Raw genomic sequence first — 24,580 nt, forward strand, 5'->3', positions numbered from 1 at the left:
ATGAAATCTGTGCGAATTAGTGAGAATGCTCTCAACTCTTTAGGCCTACATCAGCGTCAACCGTATTATTCTAATACTCGGCTAAGACGCTAATATTCCATCAAAGATCTGTTTTGCAAGACAACTCTATGAAACCTCTTTTTTCAAGAATATGTCTTTTTAAAAAAAAAAAAAAAAGAGAAAATACAACTTTCCAGTTCCTGTCCATAGCTTTTGGAGTTTGTTCGTACAACGACACTGAAAGTTTAAGTGAATCTGATATTCTGTCAAGAAAAACTTTTATTCAACTGAATGTTACGACAAGTTGGCTATCATCATCATCCAAACTCAGTTTTGACCCCACCAGATGGGGTGGCCGATTCTTTCTTTGCAGTAATTGCCTTCGCTCTAATTCTCCATCTCGTTCTGTCCATTGAATCGTCTTCCTTTAGTCCGACTCTGTCTGCCTCATTCTTCACTTGTTCCTTACATGCTCTTTTTAAATGTTTCCTTTACCTCTTCTCATTTACCTTCAAAGTCAATGCCTTTCGAAGAAAATATTTTTTCTTCTTAGTACATGCCCAATGCCCATATCATTTTACACCGTTTGCTCTTGCAAGTTCTTCAATAGTCTCAGTCATCTCTTGCCTATCCATCAGCTCTTTAGTCTTTTTCTCCCTCCTGGTTTTACTCCACACATTGCTCTCACCATTGCCCTTTTCATCCTTGCCGTTGTTCTCAGAATTGCAAGCTCACTCTTTCTTAGCACCCATGTCTCGCTGCCGTACAATATTGTAGGCCGCATACAACTCCGATAGACTTTCCCTTTTATTTTTAGCGAAAATGCTTTTCCATATAACATTTTTGCATAATCATAATTGTTGTTTACCGCCATCATGTGAAGCGCTTAGGAGCATTACCTTTTCTGTCTGTATATTGCTGTGTGAATGCCATGTGTTAATACAGGTATGACTAAATAAACCAATATGATGTCCTATTCTCAAACTAGACATTTTTACCATGTCTAAGTTAAAATTAAGGAATTTCTTCGTCATGTTTCAGATTTCGAGTGGCGTGCTATAGAGTTGCAAATGAAAACATTTTCAATAACGTAATCTTTGTGTGCATCATGTTGAGCAGCATTGCATTGGCCTGTGAAGACCCCGTCAACAGCAAATCCAAACTGAATCAAGTATTGCGGTAAGTCAGTGACCTAAATTTCCTATGTATTTTTTGATTTGGATTTTTTTCTGTTGATTTTATTATGTGAATTTCTCGGTGTGGTGCCAATCATTGCAACTTCGTTTTGATGTGATACAGGTATTTTGATTATGTTTTTACCGGAATATTCGCCATTGAAATCATCATCAAGATGGTGGCCTACGGTGTATTGCTCCATAAGGGATCATTTTGCAGAAATCTCTTCAATCTTTTGGATTTGATGGTTGTGGCTGTGTCGCTTATATCGATGGTTGGCCAGTAAGTTTGACTTAACATTTTTTGTACTTGGCTTTATGTTTCTTCTTTTTGCTAATGAGATTGCTGTCTCGATTTGTTTTCATTTGCTTGATTGCAAGAATCAATTATCAGGGCTCACCATTTGGAACCGGCTGCATTGTTATGGCGAGAGCCCTGGAACAACACTCGAAAGGGCGCCGGTTCGACATCGCTCAAGAGCATGCGGCTGTGTCTTTGGCAGGACACTTAAAGGCATGTCTAAAGGTGGACACGAAGATTGGCTTCCTTGCCTTCCCGACGTTCCCGTCCACTTAATCTAAATCTTCAACCACGGGGTGTAAGCCTGGATACGATACACAACAAACACTAGGAGGTTGACAGCTTGAGCCCCGGCTTTATGTTTCAATCAAAGCGAGAGCACAAACGGAAATAGCATTTTCAACCAGGGCTATGGTAGCACTAGTACGTATTGTTAGTGAGGGCTGATCAATTCGCTGGAGACAACAATCATAAGAAAAAGTAAGCATAAATTAGAAACACGCGTTTTATATTACTACCATGATTTTTACATGGTGGGAAAAACATTTCGATATGGCGTCGTTCCTCAGCTCTGGGCTAGCTAGCTATGCTTCTGCTGTCAACTGTGACACATGTGACGTTTTAGAGATGAGGGAATGTTTTTAAGGGAATTTCATTTGCAGTTCCTTTGTGAAACATTCGGCCACAGCAGCATGGGTTTTATTTTGTGTAGTGTGACTTGAAGTAGTTAAAATCTTCAATTGTATCAATATTTTATTTTAATATTCTGCTTTTGTGTTTTTCTGCTTTGTTTAAATAGTATGATCACTATATTCACATTGGTTCCGTATCCCCCTGCCAATCCAACTGAGTGTTGACACATTGCTCTCTCTAACGAACGTGGTATTGACGTACTGACGTTACTCCGCCACGTTGAGTTTAAGCGTGGTATTCACGTTACAAAATATTCTGTTACAACTTCGGAACTCAACCACGTAATAGTAGGCTAACGTTTCTGTGACGTTACCAACCGAACAATGTTTCTCGGCCCATCCTCGGCCACATTTACATGATGTTCTACAAACGTTTTTTTTTCTCGTTTTTGAAACTTTAGCACGGTCTTCTTCGGGGAAGTTTAGGTATCCCTGGTCTTTTTACCCACTAATAGTTTCTGGAAGTCATACGCTGATGACATTGTTATATGAAGACCACATAAGATTTGTTCACATGATGCAAACGTAAGACTAAAGAAAGCAGATGGCCTATACAAATAATGGAGAGGTAACGTTGCAGGACGTTGAACCTCACGTTACCAAGTCACAATCATGCCACATTTATATCCACGTTACGTGCTGTGTTCTTTGAGTGACCACTTCAGTGCAAATTTTTGTGATTTGGGTTACGCTATTAATGCGTCTATTCTACAAAATTATTTGTTGATTTAGTCCAAGTTCTGTTTCAGAATATCATCCACTCTCATTGGGTAAGTGCATCGTGGACTGATTAAGTTCTAGCTGCTTACATTGCAGATTGGTTTTTGCTGTCGAAATATAGCCGAAAGTCTTCATGCGCTTATGTACTCTATGACCTATGAAACATTACATGGAAGCTCACTTTGCCAGCGATTGTTTTGTCATGGTCATTCTGCTCACTTGCTTAAGCTTGCTATATTTGCCAAAGCAGCGGCAGTGGCGTAATTAGCTAGGGCCAGGGGAACGTTTATCTAAAATGGGCCCGTTGGCGAATTTTTTTGTGATACTAATTGAAATACGAATGTGGTATTAAAAGAGTAGCTATATAAAATCTTGTTTTGGCAGCGAGAAAATGAAATAAGATTCTTTACGAAAATTTAATTGAAAAGAAAACAAAATCAAAACACCAAAATTTGTGTCGAGACGAATATTTTTAACTTTCGAAATACTTTTATTTCAAACAGCCCTGATTGAAATATTTTTGACACAAAATGTAGCCTAAGCAATATGCGTGTGCATTTGGTATAGGTGCAGGTTCAATTTATACGACGGATAGAATACTCTGTCCCTGCCTGTTACGCCACTGAGGGGTTGAATAGCTTAAATAACTGAATTAACATAGTGATGAAAGATCTTATAACATCACGGATATATTTGTTTCGTTGTGCAGCAATGGCATATATTTAAGGTCTTGAAGATGTTTTACATTTTACAAAATAGTGTGAGTTTACATGTTTTGCTTATCGACCATTTATTCTATAATGCTGTGAAGTAGTTCAGATAGACAATTTAGTTTCGTTTCCAGCGACAAATAAACTTATTTGACAAGCAAAGCCAGCAATAACTTCTACTCCAGCACAAGAAAACGCACGATGTCGAATTTACTCGTTTTTACTTTTCTTAGTTTATCAAACTTTGGCTGATATTGCTGACAACACCCGACAAACTATACATTATGTAAACAGAAGAAAGCAGAAAGTACGACCACTTTGCAATTAAAAACAAACATTTGCTCTTCCAGACCATCACTTCATCTGGTACACATCTTTACCAGATCTCATCAGATCCGTACCCGATTTGATGAAGATATGTACCGGTACTAAATGAAGTGGTTGTCTGGGCTGTTTGTAGGTTCTTTAGCATACGCCACGTTGCAAATGCTGACATAACAGACTTCGCCTGCCTTACAACATCTTGCAAATAAGGATGTTTTAAGTAATCTACATATATGCTGATAAAAATCTTATAATGTTTTTGTTGGCTGCGGCGAACGCATATTGTGCCAAAATATCATACCAAATGTGATCAAGAGCATGCTGCTCATGGCTGTTGTGAATTATTTTAGAGCAAGTTTCATTTTCTGTTTATCAATAATATTTTTCACCAAGCTGCATCCATTATTAATTCATTGAAAGATTTTGAGGATTTTTTGTGCTTCGCTGCAGTGCAGAGTTGTAAGAGGGGTCGGATTCGAGCGCAGGTTTGAATTCCACAAAATCCGAGCCTGAACGCTTTTTTGATTTTGAAAAACTTTGTGTAGGTCTTTTTGTATTTTTTTAGGAAAAGTAGTAGAAAAAAATCACTTCTTCTTTGACTTCAAACATATTTTGGTAATTAGGTCTTGGGGCTTTTCTACTCACACATCCACTGCATTTTAACAACTCACATCAATTTATTTTTTAACAGTAGAGCGTTTTTTTTTTTATTCTAAATTTTTGAACTAGATTTAGTATATTTGTTAAAGAGGAATTTTCATTACTGTATTAGCAAACTAATTCTTCCACTAACAATGTCTAACAAAAGTTTGTGCTTCATCACTGCGGATATGCTCAGAGTTTGGTTTGAGCTCTGATCATTCCAAGGCTTTGCAAATGGTTTCCAGTAAGCTTATGCTTTTCTTCGTGTGATGCGGTTGAAGTAAAATTAGCTCATATTGTAAAGTATGTTGAACATTTCCCTCGAAAGTGTAAAACAATCATGACGCAACTTTTTTTTCAGCTCAGAAAGTTTCTCTGTCATCAAGATTCTTCGTGTTCTTCGTGTACTGAGGCCGCTTCGTGCAATAAACAGAGCTAAAGGATTAAAGCATGTTGTTCAATGCGTTTTCGTAGCCATAAGTGAGTGAACAGATTTACTTCCAAACACAATGTCTGTCAACCGCGACTTATTATCAGTTTTTAATTTGATTCAAATACAGAATCCACAAAACGTATATTTATGATTTAAAACTTATCTTTTGACTGATGCGTTTCTAATGCTGATTCTTGTTAGCTTTGCCTGCATCTATGGACTTTAAACCCTTGACGCAGGCACGGTCACTGAGCTTGTGTGTTTGATGTTACTGCTTGTAGGCCTACAGGTATTGTTACCTATAAATTGTTTCTTCCACTAATTGCCACTGAATAAAGAGATTTGTAACACATTTGCAACAACTTCACTTGCAGAAAGTTTGATTGTATTGGAATTTCTGTTCCTTCGTTTTTAAATCCGAGTGTTTATTGGTTGAGCGAAAAGGGCAGATTTTATTTTGTCTAAAGTACTGTGGTAAAGCAAATAATCTTGATTCTGTAATGCAAGATTACATGTTAACAAAGTTTCTTCTAATCAAGGATATCCATACGCTTATATTTGGTTGAATAAACTTTTGTGATCAATTGTAAAAGAAACACACAACACAAAGAACGCAGGCCTTCTTTTGTCTCGTATAATGATTGTCCAACTGCTATTACCTTATATGTATTTTGAAGTGTGACATACACCTGTACATAGGCCAGTGCAGCTTTACAGCAACTATTGTCTGAATCTTGAACCGTCTATTTAGGTACGATTGGCAACATCATTATCATCACAACTTTGCTTCAATTTATGTTCGCGTGCATTGGAGTGCAGCTGTTCAAAGGAAGATTTTATCAATGCACTGATGAATCTAAATCGACTGCTGAAGAGTGCAAGTGAGTAGTCTACTAGTCTAATGGATAAAAATACAGACATGGAAGATATTTTGATTTGACCAGCACACTATGGATACTTTAACTAGCCTATGGCCTGTGTTCCATTGTTTCAACTGTGGTTTTAGTGTATGTGTATTTGTTATTTTACATGTTAACTATATCTTATGTGGTGTAGTTTTTGTGTTTTTACAGTTTACACTTTATTCAAAAGTTGTAGAGTTCTAAATCAATCTTTGTGTTTGATGCAAACGTGGGGTTTAACATCTTCAAGTAAACGCTTAACGTACGCACTTTCTTTGGTAGCTAACGGGCTATCTTGCGCATTCCAGGGGTGTATATTACGTGAGTTCTTCACCAGACAGTGACGAATATGAACTGCGCCCTCGGGAATGGTTGAACAATGAATTCCACTTCGACAACGTCGGCTGGGCAATGCTCACTTTGTTTGTTGTGGCCACGTTCGAAGGCTGGCCTGGGTGGGTGAAACTTGTTTGGACTTGTATCCAGTACTCGATTTCTAAGTGCATACAACCTACTTTATGGCGCATTAGACAATCTTACGTCAGCCATGTTTTCTCTTTCAAATTTAATATACTGCGTCCACAGCGTAGCCGAGTCCGAGTGGTGAGACTTGAGAGCAGGGGTGCATTCCTAAATTTTTTTGGGGGGGGGCTCTAACACTTAGCTGTGTTGTTATAGACAAAGTATGTATAAGTAATCGGTGTAGGTTAGCCAACAATGTTTACCTTTTTTTAAAAGGAAACACTGTTCAGTTTGTTTTTACTTCTGAACATCATGTCGAAAAACAACCCATGCTAAAACATAGCTTGAAGTACAGAAAAAGGTAGAAGCATGGTGGAAGCAACAAAACGTGAAAACGTGGTTGAATCCGATATAAAATTATAAGTTTTAAATTTGGCTTGGTTGCTACACTGCAATCTCCTTTGCTTTTTTTTACTGCGTAGGCCTACACTTGAAACTCGATTTGCATGAGCTAATTCCAATCTCTTAACTCAATTGTAAACTTATTTGTATGAGCCAATTCTAAGCACACTTGCAAAAACATTGACTGCAATAGGCAAGTAAGGAAATGCAATTCTTGAAATGAGCGCTTGTGGTTGCAGATTTGCTATATAAGAACCAATAAGCTGCCAATGTGACAGTTAGGCTACACTAAAATCTCATTTAGTTATTAACGAACAGTTTAAAAAAGTCCAATTACAGCAAAAGCATATTCCAAGTTGGTGCAAACAAGATGACGCAAAACAAATTGCCTGTCTGCCAGGTCTTTGGTTTTATGGGCTAAGTTATAAGCACCACGACAGTCCTTGATTTTAGCCAGCAAACAATTTTTGCAGAGATCTGAGTTCATTCATGGTGGGCAGCTTAGAATGCTTAACTTGAATATCCACAGCCGACCGATGAGTCTGCAACCACTTCTGAGTTGCCGCAGTGCCATTCCATAAATGAGGAGGTGGTTCATTGATGCTGATGAACAACAATGCTGAAACAAGTGATATGGTCAGCCGTGATCGTAGCGGTGTAATGACCAAGTTCATTTGTGAAAATCCACGTTTGGCTTCAGCAGAACTTATAGCAATCATGTTTAGTACTACGTTCTTGAGCAACTTGATCGTATCTGGTATATGACAAGGATTGTCAACATACAATCGAAAATCAGAAATAGGAGTGATGACATGAAATCTCTCCTCTATTTTTCGTAATCTCTGCTCCCCTTCTTGCCATGGAACTTCGACTGCAGCAGGCCATAGCTCTGGTACAATAATTTCCAAGCTCTTCACAGAATTTTCATTGTTGGTGTCCACCATCCTGCTCCCAATGTTGTCAACTAAAGCTTGAATAAACCGATTACGATCAAAAGAAGGGTAGTCTCTACGTCGAGCTTTGATTATATTATTAGTTGTGCCTTTAAAGGAGTAGTTTTTTGTACTTCCGGCACTCAAGTTTTAACAACTTCATCAAACGAATACTTTCCTTCTTGAATAGCTTTTTTTATTTGAAGTAGAGAATTAACAGTCCATTTGACATGACGATTAGCTACTACGACGTTGATATTTCCAGTCTGGAGAGTTTCTGACAAAAGTGATAATTGGCGATTGCTATCAACTTATGTTCGTGTTTTTTTGCAGTTCTGTTGTGAAAAAGCTGTTAAAGTGTTACTTGTTCAGTCGAGAAGTTGTTGTTCAGCCAGAAAAGCTGAAAAATGGAAGCTTGAACGGGTCCCCCCTGAGCCCCCCCTACATCAAGCCTTTTCGTATTTCGGGGGCTCAGCCCCCCCGAGCCCCCCCCCAGGAATGCAACCCTGCTTGAGAGCCTTGATTCGACGTTGGGCGCCGGCGAACCGCTCAAGAGCTTGTGGCTGTGTCTTTGGCAAGAGACTTAAATGCATGTTTGAAGGTGGATACGATAATTGGCTTCCTTGCCTTCCCGCCCACTAATCCAAATTTTCAAGTACCTGGCATAAGCCTGGATACGACTAAACTTTCTCCTCAAAAATAAGCTACCAACTAAAAATACTGAAGTAATAAACTACTGTGTGTACGAAGCCATCAAAGGTTAAAACTTTAAGAACAACTACAATATTTAATAAGTAACTGCCAGATTTAAACAAGATGTTCCAATCACAAAATTGGAAGGCTTATTTTGTGCTTCCAGTACGTAAAGAGAAAGAGCGAGGTGATCTTCCGACCTGCTTTGTGACGTCGATGACGTCACAACAATGGGATCAATGATATTTATATATTGATTTCATTACCGTAATGTCACGCACCCTCAATAAGATTTTTAAACTTCTCAACACCTCTCTGGCCATGCTATTAGTTTCTGAGGTTTGCTAAGGCTAAAACGAAGCTTTTTACTTTTGTCTGAGTTGAACTTTGTACGAATCTCTGAACGTTAAATTCAACAATACAATGAAATTTTGTTGTAGCCTTCTTTACAAATCTATTGATTCCTGGGGAGAAGGTTACGGCCCCAAGTATGACGCTCGTCCCGCTGTTGCATTGTTCTACTTTATCTACATCATCGTGATTGCTTTCTTCATGATGAACATATTTGTGGGTTTTGTCATCGTCACTTTCCAAGAACAAGGCGAGCAAGAGTACAAGAACTGTGAGCTGGATAAGAATCAGGCAAGTGCACAGACGGTGGTTAATAAAAGACGATAAATGGGACAGTAAATGATGACATGGACATTGCATGTTTCTAAATTTGTAGCAAAATTAAAAGCTCTGGCGGTGTATTCATGGCAAACTAGTTTTAACCGTATTATTTTTATTGATAATAATCATTTGCATAGTCGTAGGAGGTAGGGGAGAAAGGGCGCTCGCATCCCCGCAACAAAACAAAAAAAACGCCGCAAATTTGGGAAAGTTGTAAATTGTTGCGTTTTTAAAAGTATATTTGCAAAGATAAAATTCGGGCAAATTTTATTTGCGCCTCTAAAATGTTTTATTTTGCTACGATTATGATCCTTTTATTTGCAACGTAAAGCTCACAAGGTTAGTTTAGTTTCCATGCTTGGCTGTTACCACATTGTTGACAAAATATAAAGAATTAAATGTGGTCTTCTTTTGGGAGTTGAGGGAAATGCTTTGTTGAAAATAGTTTCTCCTTAGATAGTTAGAAATATGCATCTTACTTTTCGTTTATAAATGATGTTACGGCTAACTTTGTGAGTTTACCATTTTATAAACTTTATAGCAGGATCAGTTGATCACTCCTTTTATCGTTTAAAATCGTTAAAAGCTTCTATCAAACGATTTAAAACAATGTCAAAGGAAGAAAAAAAAAAACAAAAAAAAACTGACAATTACCAGTAGGCAAACCTTCTTTCTCCAGAGACAATGTGTTGAATACGCTTTAAAGGCGAAGCCCATCAGGAGATACATACCAAACAACCCTTGGCAGTACAAAGCTTGGTTCGTGGTCAATTCAGTCTATTTTGAATATTTTATGATGGTTCTCATTCTGATGAATACAGTGTGCTTGGCTATACAGGTAAGTGGCAAATTAAACTTTCTGATGCATGAATTACAAATTGAAAATCGCCATGTGGGGGTATATACTTTTGTGGCCATACCGAGTGTGCCTACTGTACTGCACCGATGAGACTAAAAGGCCGAAACAGTGTGCCACTGTCTGCAGTTACATATAGGCCTATACAGATTGTGTTTTATCTTCCAAACTCTGAAGAGTTTTTTAATTTGTTGTTTTGGACCTGCGTAGTGTTATTCATCTTTCTATATGCAGCTTTTTTAGATTTGCCAATCTCACTAGTTTAGTTTCTCGTACGAAAATGTTGATTGCATTCAATCTGGGGCCGACAATGTACTTGCTACTGAAATTTACAATAAAAGCTGCTGAATTATTCTTACACGTAAAAAGGAAAGTTGCAGTTTCAAATTTCAAACCTTTCATCAGGCTACTTGTTACCACGAGCTACTTTGCTTAAAGTTGAATTCATTTTGGTTTAATAGTTTCCCCTTTTTTGTCGATGATGTTTTGAATATATGTTTTTCACCCTAATGTTTTTATATCAAACATGTATTTTTTACCTTTATCACAGTCTTACAAATCTTCTATTTTTTGTGTATACCAAAACTTTAGTCGCCCAGTTGTCAATTTTTCGGTATTTTAAGTTCAAAATTCCTTGTCGCGTAAATTGCGATGCAAGATTATGGTGAAACAATGTATAAAGGACGTTACATTTTTAGCATCACGATCAATCCGCAGAGCTAAGCTACTATCTCAATATTTTTAACTACTGCTTCACCACTTTGTTCACATTGGAGATGATTGTCAAGTTGATTGCCTTCAAGCCAAGGGTAAGAATGTTATTTCATCGTAGTTTAGTTTACTTTTCTACACATTTTAAGTGAAATAAAAATCTGCAGTTTGCATGAAAGTTTATTTTTCGAGAAGCTTGTTGTTTAGCTCCCTGCGAAGCCACAGAGTAGCTTAAGTTATTACTTTGGTTGAAAAATATACGCTACGAGTGCTATCCAAGTAGGCTGCTAGCCTGCTGTAAGTTTAACCTTTTTACCACAACCGAACTTGTTGTTGGTGGCGAAGAGTCGGTGAGCGGACAGAAGGCAAGGAAGCCATTATTCCCTTTCATTTTTATTCAAGTCATTAAGCGTCTTGGCAATGTACATTCGCTCTCAATGGTCGTTTAGCGGATAGATTTTGCGTGTGGTCAGATGCTTTCCCAGCTTCTCCACGCATCGACTTTCAATTTTGCATTGATTCAACGTCTGCAGAATCAGTGTTAAAATGTCTGACATTCTGGCTTAGTTGCAGCAATGCTGTGACAAAGAAATGTTTTTTGGTCGTTTCAACTAGATGGTACAACAAAAATCTTTTTCAACAAACATACCAGGCTATCTATTTTGTTCATCCTTCACAGATATATTTTCGCGACCCCTGGAATGTATTTGACTTCCTTATAGTTGTAGGCAGTATTGTAGATGTTGCATTGCTATGGATCATGTCAGTAAGTATAGTACCTACGCTGATGACAATAGTAGCATGGGTGGCCTACTGTGCGTGGTCTTGCTTTGCAAAGTCTAACCATAGAAATTGCTGTGAAATTTATCGTTTGGCTGCGCCAATGAACCTGACTTAAATGAAGAGCATCCAAACCTAACCCAGAGCTGTATTTCATTTTCTTTAGGCTTTTGTTGTCAAATGTTTTAGAGCTTTTACAATTTAAGCGAAGATGCAAAAAGGTGGTTCTTCTCTACAAAAGGATTATTGGTATTGCCTGTGGGTTTAGAAAACAACCAGTGCTTAAAAATCTTCACCACTAACTTACTTAGTGACAACGTGAAGAGAAACTCATTGCAATTGTGAACAATTTTTTTCTATTGCAATCAGTTGCATTATTATACGATTAGACGTTTTGTGACACGTTTAAGTTTAGTGAAGCGATTCGTTTTAAGTTATGACGGTTTCATTCTTTCGCTTTTGAGCTGTATTTATCCAATTATGTTGAACTGTCCTTTTCTTTGCTTAGCATTATGTAACTGACCCGTGGAACGTATTTGACGCATTCATCGTAGTTGGTAGTATAGTCGATATCCTGGCAGCAGTAAGTAGCTTTCACCAACTTTGAAATCACCCACATGCACTCATTATCACCATTTTTGCACTTTTGTAAACTAGTTTCAACCAGTTCAATCAGCTTTGTGGAATGCAATGTGCTTGCCTGAAACAAGTGATTCTCAATATCTTTGCTGATGGTGAACGATCATCGTGTTTCTTTTATACATTCTGATGTCATACGTAACTTTCGATAAAATATGGATTGGTTAAGATTTGTAAAAACTTTCGAACATCGGTTTTAAACCTTTTTACATGAGAATGCTACTTGTGTAGAATTAATTTTCAAAAACCATATTACTTTTCATAGCATGTGCTGCTCACGCCACTCTCACCAGATGCATGATATGCTGCTTTTGTTTGTTCAATTCCAAAAGATTTCGATTTTTATGTATTCTAAAATAAAAAGCGAAAAGCGCTGGAGTATAGCTTTGCCCACAAAAGTTGCCTTCAAATGATTGTAAAGGTGTTTTTTAATCTATGGCATCCTGTGCCGCTTTCGTTGTAGTCTGTTCTGTACTGCATGCAATGACGTATTTCGAATTACAATAAAAGAGGAAAAGCTAAGCTTACATACGTCACGTTTAAACGGGATAGTCCCGGTTTTAAGGCTTTGTTCGGAGTTCAATCATGGTCTAGTTTTTGTGCTTGTTCTAATTACATTATTAGCTGCATGTGAAGTTGGCTGTGCGATCCTTCATTTCTTGCATGCCAATTGCATGTTAACCTAAGTACCATTATTTTAGTTTGAGTTCTAGGCTATAGCAGAACATTGGTCGTATGTATAAATAATGTTATTTACTTTTACTTACATGTAGCCTACAGTTTTTTGATACCTCATCAAAATGAAACTTTGCTCGTTTTTTTTTAAATTATTTTGTTTGTCTGGAATGAAATTTTGAAATAAAATTCATGTATTCAAAAACTGAGAAAATATTTTTCTTGTAAGTTAATGTGAAGTTGGTCACTTGCTTGGAGAGCACTTAGCTGACAAGGTGCTTTGCAGGGAACAGATAAGTCTTTCAGTATCAACTTTTTCCGTCTTTTCCGTGTACTGAGGTTGGTAAAGCTTTTGAGCAAGGGAGAAGGAATACGAACTCTTTTGTGGACCTTTATCAAGTCGTTTCAGGTGTTTTAATTATATCTTCAACAGGCAGTTTATCTTTTTTCTGATGTTATTTTGTAGGACAGTGTTTCTAGTTAGCTAGTTATATCTGCAAAAAAATTTTGTGCGTAGACAGGCACTGCATCAAATTTGCTGAAGAAATGTTTTTTTCAACACTATTTTGATTAGTTTCCATGAAAAAATCTCCACTAACTAAAACAGCCTTCAGACCAAAACTCGGCGATTAAGCTTTGGATACTATGGTGTAATGTAAACTAATAGAAATTAATACTCAATAGGGCTATGTAGCTGAATTTTCAACTTACTCGCTTATTGGTTTATAAATAACAAATACGTACTATGCGTAATCTTTTTTAACCTTAAATATTTCAAGAGACTATATTTACTAGGGTGTTTCATTTTTTCACCATTTTTGAAATTCAAAATGCCTGGGGTCCCATCTGGTGGTATTTGGGGTAAAAAGTTTACACCCCAAATTTTTTTCAATTATGACGTCATATTGAGGTGGTCCACGAGGTTTGAAATTTTTGGGCTTCAAAATCTCGAAATTTGGCCGTATCTCCGGAACCGCTCATCATAGATCGACAAAATTAGTATCAAAATGCGCAGAAGGGTCGGTTTCCTATACCTGATGTAAAGAATATTAAGGTCTATCTGCTTCAAAAAAAAAGTTATTTCAAAAAATCTGATTTTCGGTGTATTTTCTCCTGATGAACAGAGATCAGGTGATCAAGATAAAAGTTTTTCTGTATTTTTCTATCTTGGTAGCTGCTATTGCGTAATAATAGTCCTTGTTCGTTTTGCAAGAGATGAAATGGTAATTTGAAGGTACCGGTATTACAGTACTATTATAATATTAATGTAACTGTTGAGGAAGAGGTAGGCTATGCTGCTCACCTGCTTTAGATTAAGTGTCATTATGGCATTAAGGTCAGGTATTAGTAAGTTGATGCAAAACTTCAAGGTATTGGAGATAAATGTGCTTCCCCTGAATTCAGACATAGTCAGTCACTATTTTTACTTGAGGAAGAAAGTAGCCGAAACTAATCCTGAGTTTTTTAAGAAAATACCTCATTTCCAAAATTTAAAAGATGAACTGCTGAAAGATGTAGTTGGCATATGGAACAAAGCTGGTCTTCCAGTGCTTAGCAAACAGAGAAACCTAGCACTTCTAGCATACAATCTGCCAAAGCATCGGCACTACTATGTTTGAAACAGAGAAAAAGAAATGAAGTAGCTAGATGTCTACACAGTAGCGAAAGCGACTCTGATGGTGACATGAATTGGGAAGATGATAAGGAATACGAGCCTCTGAAACCAGCTGTTTGGGGAAAAGTGTACAAGAAAGTATATTATTTTTCCATAAATGATAGAAGTTGTGTACTTGCTGATCGTAGGATGACTTCGGTACCCCAGCAGTCAGATCTTATGAGGTCGGTTCTTGGAAAAGATCAAGTAGCTGCAATGCTGCATCACCTTCGACAGTATACCGCCAACGACAAAAAAACGAGAGAAAAATCTCTGATGGAAAGTGAGAACCTTCTCAACTCAGCTTCTGCCATGCAGTTATGTTATGATGGGCGCGTTGTCGATAAAATAGATCGATACGTTTTCTTGGGCCAACTTGTTGATGATAATGGCATGAAGCACGAAAGTGTGCTTGCTGTTAAATCTTTTCCTAAAAGTGTGTTGGTCACTGCAGAACTGATTTTTGGCACCATCATCCAGGAGGCTTGCAGAGTTCACCTATCCCAAGTATATTCAGTCATGGCTGATACGACTGCTCTCAACACGGAAAAAAGTCCGGAGTCAATACTCGACTGGTCAATTATTTTAATAATGAAGTTGGTCATGATATTCATACCCTTTAATGCATGTTCTACATAAACGAAATATATCTTTCCCATGTCATTTCTTTTGTGGACGGTGCCAAGAAGAGTCCCGGAGCAATGCAACATGAGGCTTTGCTTAACCAGATAGCAAGACTAGGCAAGCCCAGTACTGAAACCTTAACACCAACTATTATTCCGCAATAACAGCTTCTCAGAGTGCAAAAATACAGAAAAACTTTTATCTTGATCACCTGATCTCTGTTCATCAGGAGAAAATACACCGAAAATCAGATTTTTTGTAATAACTTTTTTTCTGAAGCAGATAGACCTTAATATTCTCTACATCAGGTATAGGAAACCGACCCTTCTGCGCATTTTGATATTAATTTTGTCGATCTATGATGAGCGGTTCCGGAGATACGGCCAAATTTCGAGATTTTGAGGCCCAAAAATTTCAAACCTCGTGGACCACCTCAATATGACGTCATAATTGAAAAAAATTTGGGGTGTAAACTTTTTTCCCCAAATACCACCAGATGGGACCCCAGGCATTTTGAATTTCAAAAATGGTGAAAAAATGAAACACCCTAATATTTACAGTTTTAAAAAATGGTCTGTTGTGACTATTACAGCGATTTGCAGTCCAAGCGGAGGTTTAGTAGGCCCATAGCCGATCCCACAATTGAAATAAACTTTAACCTCAGCTCGTGTTTACTTTCGTAGGCACTGCCTTACGTCGCCTTGCTTATAGTTTTACTCTTCTTCATCTATGCGGTGATCGGGATGCAAATGTTTGGGAAAGTGAAGCCCCAAGACGATGGACAAATAAACAGGAACAATAACTTCCAAACTTTTCTTCAATCTGTTCTTTTACTGTTTAGGTTGGTGCTTGTTTTGAGCCCTTTTTATTTGATCATTGATTCGCAGCTTGTGTTTTGTGATTATTTTTTAGCCTACTTTAATTTTTTTAAAGAAAAAACATTTATAATTTTCAGGCCTGGTTTGATTGATTGATTGAATCTTTATCCTGGGACTGGGAAAGCTTCTTGTAGAGCTTAATCTTGGCTTTGAATCACTGACGCAGGCCCGGTCACCAAAGTTGACAGAGTGAAGTTTCCGATTGTTGAAGTGTTGTTGGCGGAGAATTGTTTCATCCATTAGGTGCCGCTGTATGGAGAGCAGACCTTAACGTGCGTTGCTCAAGCGCACATTCCGAGAGTCGAACCAGCGCCGCGTGATCTTGAAGCTTCTTCGTTTCAGAAGAGTTTGAACACTTTCAATGATATCAAAAGTACCTGTACTTGCAATTTGTTAAGGTTAAATAGTGTGACTTGCAAAAAGACAAATATTGAAAGTCGCATTACTACCCTCTTGTTCTTGAGAGTAGATGTTTTTAACCTTGAAAACGATTGGTGATTTTAAAACGACAAATTACTAGTGATGTCTTTTGTGGATGGCCAAACCTTTGGGACGCCTTTATAATAGAAAAAAAGAACAGAAAAAATATAAAACTAATAATAAAACAGTAAAAACAGCAGAGAAAAACGATTTATTCACATTAACATAAATCGTGCATAATGCGACGTTGAAATAAACATTCGCTTTTCTTTATCAACTTTGTGACAAGAGACTTCCATATTATTCAGATGTGCGACTGGAGAGGCTTGGCAGGAAGTGATGCTGGCAGCAGCCTATCCTCAGGAGTGCGATGATAATGCGGATTGTGATGACAAGTTTTCTTGTGGAAGCAATTTTTCTTACACTTACTTCCTTACTTTTTACATGCTTTGCGCGTTTTTGGTAAGATATATTGCAGGCCTATTCCACGTTCCATTTTTGCCCCGTCGAGCCAGCAAAATTTTTCCTTTTTACACCTTTTCGAGGAATGATGTAAACATAGAAAATTGTGCTAGCTGAGGGCTCAATTTACTTCTTTGCAATCAGTTTAAGGAGAATATTAAGGCTTTAGTCACGCTCAACTTTTTAATGAACATCCTTAAAAATCGAAATGTGAATCACCACCGATCTGACGTACCTTGACGGTTTGCTTCTGCCGGATTTGCGATATTTCTCAAAGATGCAACTAAGTAAAACAGCCCTCATTGGCGTAAATCTTCAGAAACAATCATAATTCTTGTGATATTCGTGACACTTACTGCAGCTGTTCTTTGTGCACTTTTACAGTGTTTCGATTAGTGGAGGTAAAAATCAGATGCGAATGATTAATCGCTTACGTGCATCTTACAAACTACTTCAGCAAACTTAAACAGCCATATCAGAATAAATTCTATGTACTCTAAATTTAACGAAGTGATTTGATTGTTCTTTTTCGATTTGTGTTTCACAAAAACCAAATTATTTTTGACTTTATTTATTGCTTTTCAAATCAGTGGACGAAACTGCTAACAACCCGCCCTTTAATTTCATGCTGTTTTGATCAAAGTTAAAAAAGCCTTCTCCAAAATTTTTCCCAATTAATTTCAGATCATCAACTTGTTTGTCGCGGTGATCATGGACAACTTTGATTACTTGACAAGGGATTGGTCGATACTGGGCCCTCACCATTTGGATGAATTCAAAAATAAGTGGGCGCTGTACGACCCCACTGCAACGTAGGTTTTGAAACATGATTGTTTTATTCTATTAATCTCGGCAGGGATCACGTTTTGCATAGATGTAGCTTAATGTTATGTAAGAATATTATAGGCTACCATTCTGCAGTAGCCTAGTATTTAGACCTACCTGCTTATGCATAAGCCATATTTTAAATTAAAACACTAAAACTGTACCAACGACATCACTTTACAGATCTCAGTATATTCAAAGTTTAAATCTTTAAAAAAATTAAATCTTTTTTTCTATGTCACTGAAGCAGCTATTTGTAGTGGATTCCATATCTGGGTGAGAAAAGCTTATAAAATACAATGCGTCCATTGTTAGGAAGAGCTCTCCTGAAACGACTCAGTCCAAGGATTTAACACCTATACTAGGTGACGTTAAATCCTCTAAGAACTGAAGTCGATTCATTAACATTTGTAAGACACGCTGGAACACGAAACCCTCCCAACTTCGAGTTAACATGGTACGCTGAAGTAGACGGTCAACCATAAAAAGTTTAGCTTTCTCGAATTTACAATTATATACCTTAGTCTGCTGGGTGGCAGAACAGTGATATTGTTCGTGTGAACGACCACTTTGAAATGGCTAAAAACACTGGAGTGTTCTAATTACGATGTTAATCCCATATCCAGGGGTCGCATGAAGCACTTGAATGTTGTTAAAGTTCTGCGAAGTATACAACCGCCTCTTGGGTTTGGATCACTTTGTCCACAACGAATGGCATGTAGAAAACTGGTGACTATGAACATGCCACTCAACAGCGATGGCACTGTTATGTTCAATGCGACATTGTTTGCTCTCATTCGAACATCGCTTGGAATTAAAACTGAAGGTGGGTAAAACACGATATAAGAAATCATGCGACAACTTAACGCAGCGTTTAGGTTGCCTTTGACAGTCGCTGCTCAATTAGATTCGAGAGAAACTTAAAATGTTGCGATTGAGCTCGCTATTTCTTCACCTGTAGCTTATACACCTGTAGCTTCACCTGTTGAAAGCCAATGTTCACTTATTAAGTCATTAAACCGGAAAATCTGCGTTTTCATCTTGCATGTGAAAATACAGAAACTTTTTATCCACTTGAACTTCCTCTTAAATTACAGGATCCATTGATACAGCCAACGCTGAACTGAGAGCTGTCATCATGAAGATATGGAAGAGAACTCCGATGGATTTGCTCAATCAAGTTGTTCCTCCTGCTGGAAGTAAGATGACGATGTAGCCTAACTTATAAGCTTCTGGTTATTGTTTGCTTCTGCTGGCACATCGGGCAACAGAAACATCGCCCCATCAATTTCTATCCTGTGCTATAATCTTTGTTTTCACGTTTAGTTTTCATTAGAAAGTTTTTTTTTTATCATTAGATGAAGATGTAACTGTGGGGAAGTTCTACGCAACTTACCTCATTCAAGATTATTTCCGCAAGTTCAGAAAAAGAAAAGAAGCCACAAAACTAGCAGCATCCGGAGGGAAGGGTGGTTTTCACAAGAGTGTCGCTATGCTACAGGTTTGCTAAATACTGTACATTAGTTGATTTTGTATCGTACAGTAGTACAGTTAACAACAGTGTGTCATCATTCTCATCATCCGTTGTCGATTTTGACTCCCGGTCACTCTATAATCAATGTGTAGTTGGTATTAAATCTGATCATTTAATCTTTTTGCCTAAGGTCGCATGTTAGTTGCAAAACAGCAAGGTTGCTGTTGAAATAATGGCTTGCCTAAACAGAAAGTGTAAAACTGAGATATATAGACCGTTTAAAACTATTTTAAACTATTTACGTACTTAGCTCGGTCTCTATGCGGCTGCTCTGGAAATTATTCGCTTCGTAAAGCTTCTTGAGCAACGTGTATCAACGACGGATATTGCGTATTATGCAAACACACTTAATTGTTGTTAGCCTGTTATTGTTAAATGCTTATTCGACGGACAGCTTTAGGGTTTTTGAGAAGGCTCGATGTTTAAATGTTCAAAAAATAAAAGCCTGTGCTTTGTTTGATCCATTCAAAGCCAACTTTACATGATTGTTCCGCTCATTACTAGTCACATCTGGTGTGATACATCACAGGCTGGAATACGAGCTGTCCACGACGGAGGACCGGAATTGAAGCGGGCAGTATCTGGCCAGCTCTGTCTTGGCGATGGCACAGGTTCAGAAGGAGAACCAGACACAAGGGTGAGAATTATTGTTTTCAATCCTCCAACAACGTATAGGTGCAATGATGTGCATTACATAAGAAATTGCTGACAACAGTTGTTAATAAATCACTGTAAAACAACAAAACTAGATGAATAGCAATCATGCTAATCACATGTCATCGGAATGACGGAAACTGCATGTCCAAACATCACTGCTTGATCTAGCAAGTGCTGGCTGCAAATGTTTGTAATTTTTGTAAAACTTTTGGAAACACCGGGCCCACCATCTTATGGGGCTTACAGATAATAGATTTTTAAGTTTCGGTAACACGTTTACCGTACTATTTTAAACTTTCATTGTGATAGGAGTGTGGTTAGGTCAAAGTTTTTTCATAAATTGTTTGGTGCAGTCACTTGTACAGTAGAAAACTACTGATTTGAATGGAACGATCATGTTTTAGTAATGTTAGTAATTGGAACAGATATTAGAGTGTTTGTAGTTAGTTTTCGTATGCATGTTCTTTGCTCTCAGTATTCTCTAGGATTCTTTTCGATCGGTGATGTTAGAGGTGTGGTTGTGGTTGTAAGTCAATGTTTTTTTTTTCAAACAATGGTCTCTCGGCTTAGGAGTGTGCTTGTTAGTCTATAATTTTCCAGTCAATGATCTTTCGACTCTTCATTCAATATTTATAGTTCGGTACAATGTTAGTAGCTTGCCGTTTTCTCTAGCAGCCTAGGCTATTTTCTGGTACTGGCATTCTTTTCTTTAGGGGTGTGGTTGTTTGTCAATGTTTTTAGTCAGTGATCTTTTGGCTCTTCAGTCAATGTTTGTAGTTCGTACAAAGTTAGTAGGCTAGTTACAGTAGTTATAACATGCTTGTTCTTTGCTCTCAGTATTCTCTGGTATTGTTTTCGTTTGATGATGTTAAAAGTATGGTTCGGTCAATTTTTTTTTTCGTAAATTGTTTGGTGCAAAGTAACTTGTAGCAAACTACTGATTTAAATGGACTGGTTGTATGCGTAAGTAGTGTTAGCAAGCACAGATGGTGCAGTGTTGGTAAGTGGAATCGGTAGCCTGGTGCTAATTGCTGTGCCGCTGCAATATCTGACAGTCAAGTAGGTTTGTTTGATAAAGTGGTCTACACCTATCAAGCAAAACATATAACCACTTGGTAAAAGTGCTGAAATGTTCCTTTTGTTAAAGCCATTTTTGCACAATGTTGCACTTCCAAAGTGTTTTCTCTGTTTCACTTACGTATTTAAAAATGATGGATTAGTACCATTTCGAATAACTGTAATTTTAAGAAAAATCGCTTTCAAATGCAGCTAACCAAATTAAATTTCTTAGTTTTTCATTTTTTGTCGAATTTAAAAAAAAAAAATTAAGTCAATTTAATGGGCATGCCAAATTTTCATGCTAGCTTCTACTGTCTGATATATGTTCTGGGTTAGGCTATATGACGCCAATGTTTCTGACCATTGCCAGTATTTTTTGATTTTTGGCTTTCATTCAGTGCCGGATTAAGGGTCTGCTGGCCTGTAGGCACATTTTACAAGTGGCCCGAAAATCAAGGTTGCCAACTAAAAAATTAGAATTATCAGTGTTGCTAAATCATTGTCACAAAGATCGTTGTTGCAACTATAACACAGGGTAGCCTACCATGCAAAAACTTGGTCATATGCCTAACTAAATAACAGCTTTACGCGTTTTTGCGATTGAAAATGCGTTAACTAGTTTTTGGAATACTGAGTGGAATACAATCTTATACGGAGTAGATCGCTTTCAATACACAAAAGTGCCAGTGTACCAAGACGTTGTTGACACATTGTTGATCATTTACCGTCTTTAATTTGTTTCTGTTGTGAAAACGAGCGTTCCCCCGAGCAATTCGTAGCCATTAGAGACAAGTACATTCTAAGTGCTACTTCAGTGTTCGGAAATGCATTATAAACACCAGTAGTGTGCTGCATTTTAAACATATTTTGGGCACTTCCTGTTGCTGCTGTTTCATCGCGTCTTTGCTCTTTATAGTCTTTATACTAGCACATAAACTGACGAAATTCTGATGGGAAGTCGGATGACAGGTCCTTTGAATACACACCAACCAGACCTGCAACAGCAACATCGATGTCTTTAACAGACATGGAGTCATGCTCAGTCAAAACCGCAAACCTCTGCAGCACCATGGAATATGCATCGATACGTTTCTGTAGTGCACTTCAGTTGGTCGATGATCACATAAAACGTGTTGATTTTAAATTTTTGTTGGCCCGATATTCCTTCCACATCATCTGTAGCAGCTCCATCACTGACATGCTTCTGCCGCTTTGATGCTCGCCGACTTTCAGATTTATATAATTATGCTGCTGCCACAGCGACCACGTGCCTGCTGCTCATAGCAGTCAAAATTCTCTCTGCACTCATCCAAGAATTTATCCAAGCTTCAGCAGACCAATGGCTGGTGTCAGTTTGATAGTGGAACTTTGAAGCAACTTGCTGCTAGTATTGAAGCGCTGCAAAATATTGTTCCAAAGCAGTGGCGTAGCCAAGGGGGGGGGGGGGGGTTTGGGGGTTACAACCCCCCCCCTTTGGCACGCGTATGACGTCACGATATCGAGAATAATGCTTTCAGTCTAAAAAAAACTTGCCTAATTTTAAACAAAATTGCATTAAAAGAGCGAGTTTTGCCAATACCAAACATCTCAGCCAGGAATTAGCAACAAGAAAACACAGAGACTAAGCTTTATTTCCGAAAAATGCCGAAGAAAACTTGATCTTATCCTTTTGCTATGCTACCGGATAGCACCATTTTACAGGAATATTCGTACCCACATTTTTGTTGAAAATGCTCTCAGAATGCACCAAATTCAAAGTAATTTTTCAAAATTTTCTGGGGGAGGCCCCCCAGACCCCCCGCCGCTGGGTGGTCAAAACCCCCCCCCTTTCAAAATTCCTGGCTTCGCTACTGTTCCAAAGTATGCACATTGCACATTAGGGCAACTTCAAGGGTGTTCATGTGTTTGGCCAATGCACCTGCTTCATTTCGTGTGCTGCCATTCTGAATCTGACTAAAAGTTATTTCTAATTTCTTAACACAACACAACGCCACGTTTGTTTCGTTGCGTCACCCAACAGAAATGCGAATTTTTAAAAACATCAAAAAGGAAGTGGCAACATGTTTCAATTCGTCTTTTTTTAACGATTTTGCAACCTTAAATTCATCTGGAAAAACAGAGCTATTAAGATAAATAGTTATTAAACCATAGGCATACGAAGCCGAGCAACGTGATCAAGTTTAGCATCTTCAAGTTTATTACATTACATTAACTAAAACATGTAAAACGAGAAGCGAAAAATATACTAGAGTAGTCTATTACGAACGCATTTTTGATTTATTGTGGTGTAATAATACCAAAATTAGTGATAAAGCGAGCAACGCGATACGCACGCTGTTACGGTAATTCACGTTAAAAAACTCACCGGGAGGGGAAAGTAAGTTAATTTTGGGTTGATTTAACGTTCGAGTCAGCACAAATCGATTTAATTTTTCTGGCGGATTATATTGCGTAACAACAATGCCCAATAAGAAAGTTACGTTTGTTTTACATTAATTCGACATCTAGCGATGTTGAATTATCATAAAATAACGTGAATTACTCAACCAGGTACAGGTAACATATTAATAGCTCCCGGCGAGAAGATCGCCTCGATTTACGTAAGCTTATAAGCCAACATAATTTCGGCACAATAGGGACACTGCGAGCAACACAAAGTCTGTTTGATGAACTAGTCAGAATCGGTATCATCAGATGCTGTATCAGCTGGACGAGATAACGGAAAGCGAGGCGCAACAAGGAGTAGATGCTTACAATAATTTGACGTCTTTTGGAGTTAAATCAATGCAAATAGCAGGCCTTAAAACAACTTTTTTTTTCCGGCGGCCAAACGTGTCCGACTGAAGCAAGCTGTTCGGCGGTAGGCACTTTAACATTACCCACTCGTCGAAGAGGTACGCAATCATGCGTGACATGTTCAATCAATATTTGTGTTTTAGTCACAATTTCGACTTGTTAAAGTGGCTACCATTAAGATCCTTCTTGCACTCAGTTCAGTTGCAGAAGAAAAAATAGTATTAGCAGAGGGTGGGAATCGAACCCACGAAATCGAAATTACTATACTCCTCTGCCCTAACCATTAGGCAACGGTGGTTGTGGTGAAGCATTCAGTTAAATTTCTTTGTATCAAAATTTTTGATCAGAATATCACGTCACGAGTCACATGACTGAAATCAGCTGAATCGCGAATGAACATGTCACGCATGATTGCGTACCTCTTCGACCAGTGGGTAATGTTAAAGTGCTTACCCTGTTCGGCGGCCAATCACAAGCACATGGCGGCCATCGGAACTTCGACACACATTTTTACTTCGGCAGAAGCGAAAAATATACCAGAGTAGTCTATCACGACCGCACTGTTTGATTTGTTGTGATGTAATAATGCCAAAAGTAGCGATAAAACGAGCTACAAGATACGCACGTGGCACGCTGTTGCAGGAATTCACGTTAAATAACTCACGGGGAAAAGTAAGTTAATTTTGGGTTGATTCAACGTTCGAGTCAGCACAAATCGATTTAATTTTTCCGCTCGGTTATATTGCGTAACAACAATGCCCAATAAGAAAGTTACGTTTGTTTTACATTAATTCGACATCTAGCAACGTTGAATTATCATAAAATAACGTCAATTGCTCAACCAGATACAGGTAACAAATTAATAGCTCCCTGCGAGAAGATTGCCTCGATTTACGTATACACTAACATAATTTCGGCACAATTGGGATACTGCGAACAACACAAAGTCT

The 24,580-nt window shown here is 38.0% G+C and overlaps 1 protein-coding gene across 1 annotated transcript in view; it reads left to right on the top strand.

The window, feature by feature from the left end:
• LOC145776409 (voltage-dependent L-type calcium channel subunit alpha-1D-like) overlaps window positions 1–24,580 on the top strand; it is a 57,023-nt gene that overhangs the window by 21,489 nt on the left and 10,954 nt on the right. The window contains exons 16-32 of the mRNA XM_082587811.1: window positions 1,042–1,179; window positions 1,300–1,458; window positions 4,926–5,044; window positions 5,749–5,878; window positions 6,208–6,354; window positions 8,829–9,030; window positions 9,740–9,898; window positions 10,615–10,725; window positions 11,307–11,393; window positions 13,008–13,130; window positions 15,683–15,840; window positions 16,606–16,759; window positions 17,444–17,571; window positions 18,211–18,410; window positions 18,682–18,783; window positions 18,943–19,085; window positions 19,648–19,755. Coding sequence (XP_082443937.1) covers window positions 1,042–1,179; window positions 1,300–1,458; window positions 4,926–5,044; window positions 5,749–5,878; window positions 6,208–6,354; window positions 8,829–9,030; window positions 9,740–9,898; window positions 10,615–10,725; window positions 11,307–11,393; window positions 13,008–13,130; window positions 15,683–15,840; window positions 16,606–16,759; window positions 17,444–17,571; window positions 18,211–18,410; window positions 18,682–18,783; window positions 18,943–19,085; window positions 19,648–19,755 — 2,368 coding nt within the window. The remainder of the gene's footprint in view (window positions 1–1,041; window positions 1,180–1,299; window positions 1,459–4,925; window positions 5,045–5,748; window positions 5,879–6,207; window positions 6,355–8,828; window positions 9,031–9,739; window positions 9,899–10,614; window positions 10,726–11,306; window positions 11,394–13,007; window positions 13,131–15,682; window positions 15,841–16,605; window positions 16,760–17,443; window positions 17,572–18,210; window positions 18,411–18,681; window positions 18,784–18,942; window positions 19,086–19,647; window positions 19,756–24,580) is intronic.

This window comes from Aplidium turbinatum, chromosome 8 (genome assembly GCF_918807975.1).
Source record: "Aplidium turbinatum chromosome 8, kaAplTurb1.1, whole genome shotgun sequence".
Classification (NCBI taxonomy): Eukaryota; Metazoa; Chordata; class Ascidiacea; order Aplousobranchia; family Polyclinidae; genus Aplidium; species Aplidium turbinatum.